The sequence below is a fragment of the Grammomys surdaster genome, unplaced genomic scaffold, assembly GCF_004785775.1.
Source record: "Grammomys surdaster isolate TR1022 unplaced genomic scaffold, NIH_TR_1.0 100, whole genome shotgun sequence".
Lineage (NCBI taxonomy): Eukaryota > Metazoa > Chordata > Mammalia > Rodentia > Muridae > Grammomys > Grammomys surdaster.
Genome location: NW_021604579.1, coordinates 7309431 through 7318580, shown reverse-complemented (window position 1 = coordinate 7318580; position 9150 = coordinate 7309431). Strand labels below are relative to the sequence as shown.

The 9150-nt window shown below is 45.1% G+C and overlaps 1 protein-coding gene across 2 annotated transcripts in view; it reads right to left on the bottom strand.

The window, feature by feature from the left end:
- Slc5a9 (solute carrier family 5 member 9) overlaps window positions 1–331 on the bottom strand; it is a 23067-nt gene extending 22736 nt beyond the window's left edge. For both annotated transcript variants that reach the window (XM_028786366.1, XM_028786374.1), the window contains exon 1: window positions 118–331. In XM_028786366.1, the coding sequence (XP_028642199.1) occupies window positions 118–279 (162 nt within the window). In that variant the 5' untranslated portion in view covers window positions 280–331. The remainder of the gene's footprint in view (window positions 1–117) is intronic.
- Window positions 332–9150: the final 8819 nt, after the last annotated feature.

The window sequence follows — 9150 nt, the reverse complement described above, 5'->3', positions numbered from 1 at the left end:
TCTCTCTCTCTCTCTCTCTCTCTCTCTCTCTCTCTCTCTCTCTCTCTTCTCTCTGAGCTCAGAGTGAGGCTTTTCTTCCTTCCTGCCAGGCTTCAGCATTACTTCCTTCCCACTCACCCAAATTCCCACAGCAAGGACAAAGACGAAGTAGATGACCACCACCACGATGTCATAGGTGTGCAGGCTGACTCCAGAGCCCAGGGCTGGGTGTGCTGTTGTCTCAGCTCTGACTCCATTCCTTGACGCTCCAGGCTGCATTGCTGCTAGCTCGTTGATCATCTGTTACTGTTGGTTCTCAGCAGGCTGGACTTTGATGTCCTGCTGGCTTCATTCCTTTCCCTTAATGATTAGACAAACCCAAGTATTATTAGCCTTTGGGAAAGGGAGGAGTCCTGCTGGCATGTGAGGTACTGCCCACTTTTCCTCTAAGTGCAGTGCCTTCCCCTGCATACCTTGCTCTGTCCCTCTCTTTGCCTGCTGCCATTGTATAGACCGGCATGCACATATATTTGCATGCACACACACAATTTAGAAATCAAGGTGCCCAAGCATCTGATTTGTAGAGGAGGAACTAAGGACAGTGAATGTGGAGCTGAGGCTGAAGTTCCATTTTCTTAATCATCAGTTTTTGTTTTGTTTTGTTTTGGTTTGGTTTTTTTGAGACAGGGTTTCTCTGTGTAGCCCTGGCTATCCTGGAACTCACTCTGTAGACTAGGCTGGCCTGGAACTCAGAAATCCGCCTGCCTCTGCCTCCCAAGTGCTGGGATTAAAGGGGTGCACCACCACCGCCCAGCTAAAACCACTTTTCTTTTTTTTTTCTTTTCTTTTTTTTTCGATAGAGGGTTTCTCTGTGTAGCCCTGGCTGTCCTGGAACTCTTAGTCATCAGTTTAATACAATTTTTCTTTATTGAATAAGAGGGAGAAGAGGGAAGACGGAAGTCTATGATCATCTTTGTAAAGCTATTGGTGTCTCATAGACCTTCACCTCCAACCCTCACCAAGGTTCTTTGCTTTGCAGCGGAAGAAACTGAAACCCAGGAAAGTTTAAGTTTTCTTGCAAAGAATGGGGTCAACTGCATCAAGGAAAGCCAAATTTACATTTTCTATACTCAATCCATACTTCCTGTCCCTGGCTATGACAGGTGAAATGGTTAAGGTCAGAGTCTACCTGGGAAATGGTGGTATTCACTGAAGAAGATCTAAGATTTAGACCGCTGTGTTTCTGGCCCCCACCATATCTTTCTACCACACCTGTGATGACTTGGGGCAAGTTGTATCTCTGACCTTAGGCATCCTTCTCATCAATATGCATGCACTCTGTACCCTGTTTACCCCACTGTGATAAGGAGATTAGAATGTGCTCCCAAGATCCTCTTCAAACTCTGGGCTATTTGGTGGTCAGTGCTAAGACAGATTTAAAACAGTATTAGCCACCATTTAGCCAATGGGCCCCAAAACTAAGCATGAGACATGCCTGTTAATCATGTAATATCATCCTGTAATAGCTACATTTAGGTCTTGCAGTCTGCAAGTGCTGTGTTTCTGTGCATAAGCAGGCCAGTCTCTGGTTGGGGTTGGTAAAGGGACCCCACTGACCATGCATCCCCACCTCAGTGTACCTGAGAAGTATAGACCTGGGTGTAGGGAACAGATTCTCCTCGTCTTTAAATAGAGGATAAAGCAAGTAAAAAGCAGAGGTATGCACTTCTTTTGGCTTAGCCCTCTAGAACATAATAACAAGTGTAGGCCACCCAGAGGCATAAGGAGTTGAGCATGTGTCTGCCAGAGTAGCCAGTTGGAATATTACTTCGGAGTGTAACACCCATTTGGATTAGAGGCCAGAAGGGCAGAGAGGCAAATTTGGAGCAAAGGTGTCTTCCACATGTATTTACATGAAAATAAGTGTTTATCAAGTAAATGAGAGGGGTAAGGAGCTCAGTGACTGTTAGCAATGTAAGGACCAAGTGAAGGACAGTTCCTGGTGCACGCCTTGCAGAGGGGAAACTAGGCTTGCGATTGCATGGATGTTGTTCAGGAGGCATAGAAGTTGGGTGTGAGCTCAGGTCACCGAGAATGGCATAATGCTGCCTGTGGCTCATTTCTTCAGAAAAGGATGAGGGTACAGCAGGAAGAAGAGAGCTGAGCCCAGAATGTTCTGCTATCCTCATTCAGAAAGGCCATCCGGGCCCTTAGGTCTCTACTGCCTAACCACCCTAAACCTTGTCCCTAACTTCCTCCTCACAAGTGCCTGAGGCTGAGCCCAAATTTTGTATCCGGTCTAATCCTAAACCAGCAGGTTTGGCCACAAAATATCAAAGCTATCAAAACATGGCAGTGAACACTGAATCCTGAAGGCCGAGGACCTGATGTGTCTTAGGGTCCCCTTGAAGGACCCTGAACACTTCCAAAGACATTCCTAGGAAAGAGCCATCCTTCTGCCTGTTCTCCAGTAAAGCCTTCTCAGGAGAGTCCTGCTCAAGTCACAACTTCTGTGCCAAGAGCATCTCTCCTTCCTCCTCTGATTGCCACTACCAGACTTGGTACCAGTATTTCTAAGAACCCAGCTCTAGAGAGGGCAGGATACACAGGGAAGAGAAGTCTGGCTGTCGAATAAAGACTAAATGAAGTATTGAACAGTCTGAGGTACGTGGCATTACAATTTCTGGATAATATTTGAATTGAAGCTTTATGTTCAGACTTAAAATGTCAGAATTTCCATGCAATTGTCATCAGAAAATGACCTGAATTTTAATTTAGGAATATAAGAAGAGTGTCCCAATTTAAGAAAATTGTCTTTAGGGTCACTTCCCTGAATCCAGCCCATTTTCACCTATAGCCCGCAGTACATGGGAGATCAGAGCCATCTCCTGCATCTTAGCTGGGTACCCCTTAGGCTGTTGACTGGGTCCTTATTGAAGACTTTGGAATTCTTGAATCCTTGCTAGAGTATTGGATCCCCCTAACTTCTCGCCGACATCATTCTTGGTCGCATCATACCACTTCAGTCCTTTTGGCCAGCTCATGTTGCCCATATTCTTAGTCTCTCCTGCTGTGCCTGTCATGTCATTTCCTGTTTGGTCATTCTGCAGGGTACATGTGAACAGGTTGCCTTGACAGCTATCACAGGGCTCTGGCTTATGGGTACCGTACGGGAGCTCTTCTTTTCCCCATGCCCCTTAGAGTTGGGATGAGAACCTTCCTGTATGTACTTCCTTGCTGCTGGACTGGATGATGGGGTGGGCAATTCTGGGATGAGGCATGCTTGCCTCATCTCTGGGATTTGTAAGTGCCGTGTTCTCCATCACCTTCTTTCCTCAGAAGTCTTCTCTGACTCCCAGCCTGGGGACATCCTGAGCTCCAGAGCACCCTGCTCAATTTCCCAAATGCAACCTCTGGTTTGGGGCCTGACTGCCTTAGATATGAGGTCCTGGATGTTTGAATTGTCTTATTTTTATTCATGGATCCCACTGACTAGAAAAAAGCAATTGAGGGGATGTGATGAGATTAGTCTTTTAGAAATTCTTTTTGAGGCCAGTGTGCATGATAGGCAAGAATGAAGTAGCTGGTGCTATGGTGTAAACAGAGCAGGGCATGTTAAGAACAAGGTGGAGAGGGAAAGTCCTACCCAGCTGTTCTCACTAAGCAAGATGTGTGCTGACTTGCATGGTTCTTTCCCTTGGGGTCTTCCCCACCACCTGGGAGTCCTTTCTCCTCACTTAGTGCCATAAGTGTGAAACATATTCAGTTTTGAATTAACACAAAGGACTGATATTGTCCACAGCAAAGAGCAGTTGGAAGTTTTTGACCAAGTGAAGGAATTGCTAATGGGGAGGCCTTGAGCACATGGCGTCAGATGCTTGAGCATATAGAATAGTTCCCAGCATTTCCCTTTCCTTGTTCTATACAATTGTTCCTTTCATGAAAGTGAAGGACCTTTCATGCAGCTGCCTACAAATCTCCTGTCTCCTTGTAGGGTTCCATACCTCAGTAGTTCTGGCAGGCTCTGTGTACCTCCTACTGGCCTGCATCCAGGCTACTTACAAGTCCTTCCTGTAAAACCACTCTTTGCCAGGATCCCTGCTGACAACTTCCTTATTGACAACAATAAAGGACAGGGGACTAATGTTTAAGATTACTGCTTATATTATTGGGTCACTTATATAACAAACAGTGGCATCTGGACATGGATTTTTTATTATTATTATTATTATTATTTCCAGGTGGAAAAATATTAATTAACACCTGGGCTTGTTCTGGTTTTGACTCTGGACTTGGATGACTCTAAAAGCACTCAGGACCACGGTCTCTTCTCTCTTGGCCCTCTGTCTCTAGAGAGAGAAGAGAGAAGGACTATTCCTGCTTGTAGTTGGATCGAGATCTGCTCTGTGCTGTTCCTTCCAACTGGAGCTTGGAGCAGGTTGCAAATGCAGCTGAACAAGAGGAACAAGAGGATCCCTACGTTTGGGTCTTGGTTCCATGCCAGTGATTACCACTGCAGTCTTCACTCAGCCCTCCTCCCTGCTTTTTGAACTTCTCAGACCTCCAGGCCTGGGGATGCTTTTTTTGCATGCCCATGTTCAGTTCAGTTCAAACCCAGATCTCATTCGCTAACCCTGTCAGGCCCAGGTCAGGCTGTGTCATGAACAACTGCAGAGTACACCACCCCTAAGAAAGAGAGCAACACCAGCAGCACTCTATCATAGAACAAAGCTCTCTCTCACGTGGGCAAGTCTCAGAGAGGCAAGTCTGGATCCTGACAAGCAAATCACATTGTCTGTCGGGTCAGAGTGGATACCTGCTGTTTTGCTCACTGGTTCCTCTCTCCAGATGTCAAAGGCCAAGTTTCTGGAAGTCTCCTGTGTCCAGATGGTTCCTGAGGAAGAACAGAGACCCTATGTACACAGGATATATGCATAATTGTAGAGGAAAGGAGTAATACATAGATGTATAAGTCTGAGAAAGATGGCAACAGAATACCAGGAATTGAGAGGAAGGAAGAAAGAGAGAGACTTATATTCTAGTCACCAAAAACATACCTGTGCAGCCTGGCCTAGTCAAAATGTCCTGGGCTCAATATCTGAGCCTCAAGCTTCTCAGTGCCAAGGCATGGCATTTAACAACTTCTCTCAGTCACAGAAGACTGAGAAAGAGTCTGGCTCCTCCCCCAGAGGGTGGCAGGCAAGGCCCTGAATTTCACTCCAGTCACTGGGCCTTGGTTCCTGAGGGACAGTGTCTGCTCTTGTGGCAAGGTGTGGTTCTGGAGTAAAGTGAACACACTCTGGGTTGAGAGTTGCCCAGGCCCCTAGGGGAAGTGGGAAGGGAGACACAGCTCAGTGTGAGGCTCTGTCACATTTGTGGTTACCTCTCACACCTGGGCAAACAGGTTTCTCAGGAAGATAGCATTTCAGTTTCCAGAAGAACAAATTCTGGGCTCTGATGTGTAGCATGGCTTCTTTGCTTGATCATATCATGTTGTATGCCTGAAACGAAATAAGCAAGTATAGCTGAAGCATTCTCACCTCATGCTTCAAACATGAGCTTGATGGAACTAATCATTTTATAATATAAAGTTTTAAGGTTAAATGACTACATCAAACCTTTTCATGACTTATAACGTCTTCTTGTTAACTATGTTTTTCTTTCAACATAATATCTTTATGATTCCTTTGGAATTTCACATCGTTTACCCCAATCACACTCATTTCTCAGGTCTCCCATCTCCTCTTTTCTACTCTTGTTGACTTCCCTGAAAAGAGGAAAAAGAAACAAAAAGAAGAGAAAGAAAAGAAAGTCCATTTTGTGTTGTTTACATACTCATTGGAGCATGGTCAAACTACGTGGCCAGCCACCTAAGGAAAATAGAGTCCTTCTCCACCTGTACCCCTGACGGAGCCGTTAATTGTGAAGAGCTACACTTCAGCATCCTTATCACAAATTTTAAGGGCTTTCTTTGATGGCTTCCTTTGTAGGTTGTTACTTTTTGGGGGGGTAGGGGTAGGGTGGAGGTAGGGATTTTTATTTTCCCCTTTCTTAACTGTTCATCTGCAGTCATCGATACCACTGAGAGACTATCCTTCTTACTCTTTATAGTCAGCAGGAGGATAAATCCTGAGCTTCTGTGTGGTTTCTGGCAACAGCACAGACCTAGATAGAACAGACCACAGAATATCCACATTGTTTCCAGCATCAGCAGTTACTTACCATGGACCTCCTAAGATGTCAACATGGCCCTCTGCCAAAGTACAGGCCATGGGCCAGCATGACCTCCAGGAGAAGTACAGACCATGGAAGTCTTTTGAGGAAGTCCAAACCAGTAAATTAACCATTCTTCATCTCAAGTATCCTTTCACTGTTCAGAGTCAGGGCAATCATACAGTTGGGCAATTTCTTCAGGGTCTGAGTATGCATAAGCTCCAGGCTGTTTCACACCATCCTGCTGACCCTACTATGTAACAATCTGTTCTTCCATAAACTGCAGCCCTCTCTCATACCCACCTTGGCTGTCCAATCAAGTTCCACCTCTCTTCACCAATCATGCACCACTGTGTTCCTCCATCTTTCCTACCTCTCCTCTCATTCATCATAGTGGCATTGGAAGCTGCAGGGTGGCACAGTATACCCTTTTACACAAAGAACTTTACATGCAAATGTTCATTGCAATGAGGAATCATTGTCGATCTGGTCTAAGACTTCTGGCTTCTCCTACACCATCAGTATTGAAACCCTAGTGAAGATTCCTCTCAAATATCCCACTATTGGCCAGAACCATGGAGATCCTGGAGTACCTCACAGATGGAGTAGATGTTGTGGTGGACCAACCCAAAGCTCAGGATCTGGGCTGGGTGGTAACTGAGTTGGTAAGCCTGGGCCACCATTGGGCCAGAAAGGGCAGGACTAGCACTCCTGCTGCCACCAGAGCTGCCTGATAACTGTTTTCATAAGACTGGAGAAACTAAATGAAATTCTCTCCTGTCTCCATCAACACATGTGATAGCTGAAAGGAAATACGCACAGTTAGGGTGTCAGAGTCATGTTGGGATTGGACCACAGCTCAGGCACAAGGGTGAGAGGACCCCACCTGTGCTCCCCTCCCCCAACTATTGGGAGCTTGCTCAGGGAAAGTGAGGAGTAATAGTGAAGACACCTAAAGTAGAACAAGTTCAGATTCATTTGGGTTCCTCTTCAAACCTGTCCTCTGGGCCAGGGAGGCAAAGCACTTTACATTTCTCTCTCCTTTTTGTCTTTTAGAAGAAGAAGGTAATTACTATCTCACAAGCTGATGGAAAAAGATAAAAGTGGTTGAGAATGTATTTTTCCTCTAGCAGTAATGCCTCTTTCCTGATATCCTATCTAGATTCCAGGATGGAGTGTTATAGCTTCTTTCGTGGCTTGAAACTGCAGCTTAGAGAAGCAGAAAACTGAGTCCTATGTGGTACTGGGAGGAGTATCTTATGCATATTGTCTGTGGTGGTTTAAATAACAATGGCACCATAGGTAAAAATAAATGGCATTATTAGGAGGTGTTACCTTGCTGGAGAAGGTATGGTTTTAGTTGGAGAAATTATGTCACTAGGGGGAGGGCTCTGAAGTCTTGGAATCTCATGCCATGCTCAGTGTAGCTGTTTCTTTTCTACTGTGTAAGGGTCAAGATGTAGAACTCTTAGTTCCTTCTCCAGTACCATCTTTGCCTGCATGCTGCTGCCATGCTTTCCTGAACCTCTGAAACTGTAAGCCAGACCCAGTTAAATGTTCTCCTTTATAAGAGTTGCCTTGGTCATGGTGTCTCTCCATGGCAATAGAAACCTTAACTGAGACTGTAGCAGCCCATCCTGCCCCACGTTTGGGGGCCACTTTGTAACAGTCCAAGCTGCTGCTCCAATCTGTGGGTCAGGGTCTAGCAAGAGAGAAAGTGGGGATGGGAGGGCAAGAGACGCAAAGAATGGAGATGAGACAGAGTCTGGTCTATTCTCTCCTCAAGTCTCTCCTTTATTGAAAGGAAATCCTGGGTATATATAAGCATAAGCAAGGGAATGCAGCTGAAGACACTTTACCATGTGCATCTTGCAGCTGGGGGACAAAACAACAAAACAAGATATGTAAGAAAAGCAAGATATTTATCAGAGTGTGCTCAGCTGTTGCGGGCTGTTGAAAACAAGTCTCTTGTCAGGGTATATGGCTCAAGATGGCTGTAAAGATGATAGCCGCTTTCGGCTAAGAGTTGGCTCCCAACAGGTCCCCCTTTTTAAATTTGTTTTCAAAAGGGAAGGCTAGGAAAAGTTACGGAAACTGTGCCTGCCTTAGGTTGGAACAAAGGACCTCAGCCTCTTTTTCCCATCTCTGGATACTCAACAGCCATTGGTTGAGCTCCTGTCTTAGGATGGTGAGACCTCCCAGTTAGGGGCGAGGTCTTGAGGTTTTCTCTTACCTGTCATTGACTATCCAGCTTAGTGTGTAAGTTAGGGGTTAATCCTCATCAATCTTGATGACAGAGGTTTTAGTCCCCTACCTCTAGCCTGTAATAATGGACCTGTATGGGTTTTATTTGAATAGTTCATATCTATTGTTGTACAAAAGCCATCAGTACCCATCAGACAAGAGACTTAACAATGCCTGAATGGTTGGTGTAAACCATTCTGCCTCAGAGCGACACTCTTTTTAAGGGTAGCACATAACTCCCTCTGTTGGAGGAGTAAAAAAGTATAAGCCATTTCTATTCTGTAACACTATTTTCTAAATCCAATCTATATAAGTACAGAACTGATCGTAGCTTTGATCTTAACAAAACAAGTAAGAAAATCCCTGTCCCTGCCCCAATCAATCTCAAACCTAAAAAACAACTATAGTAACTATGGTAATGGGTTCTCTCTTGGGTTTAAACAATGCACCTCACTAAATCATAAGTCAGGGAACCAAGAGTCTAATAGAGCCACCCTGGAGATGCGGGTGGTGATGTCTTCTTCTTCTACACAGAGAACTTTCCAAGTCAGGTATGCTGGTTGATTTGCTCCAGTGAAGCATCTTCATGTTTCCTGTAAAGAAAAAATGTGCTTCTCAGGGGGTTTCTCCTCCCTGGATTTGTTATTGTTGTCTATTTGTTTGATCAGTCTCTCTGGCAGCCAGCGTGCAACATCTGCAATTTGGGAATATATG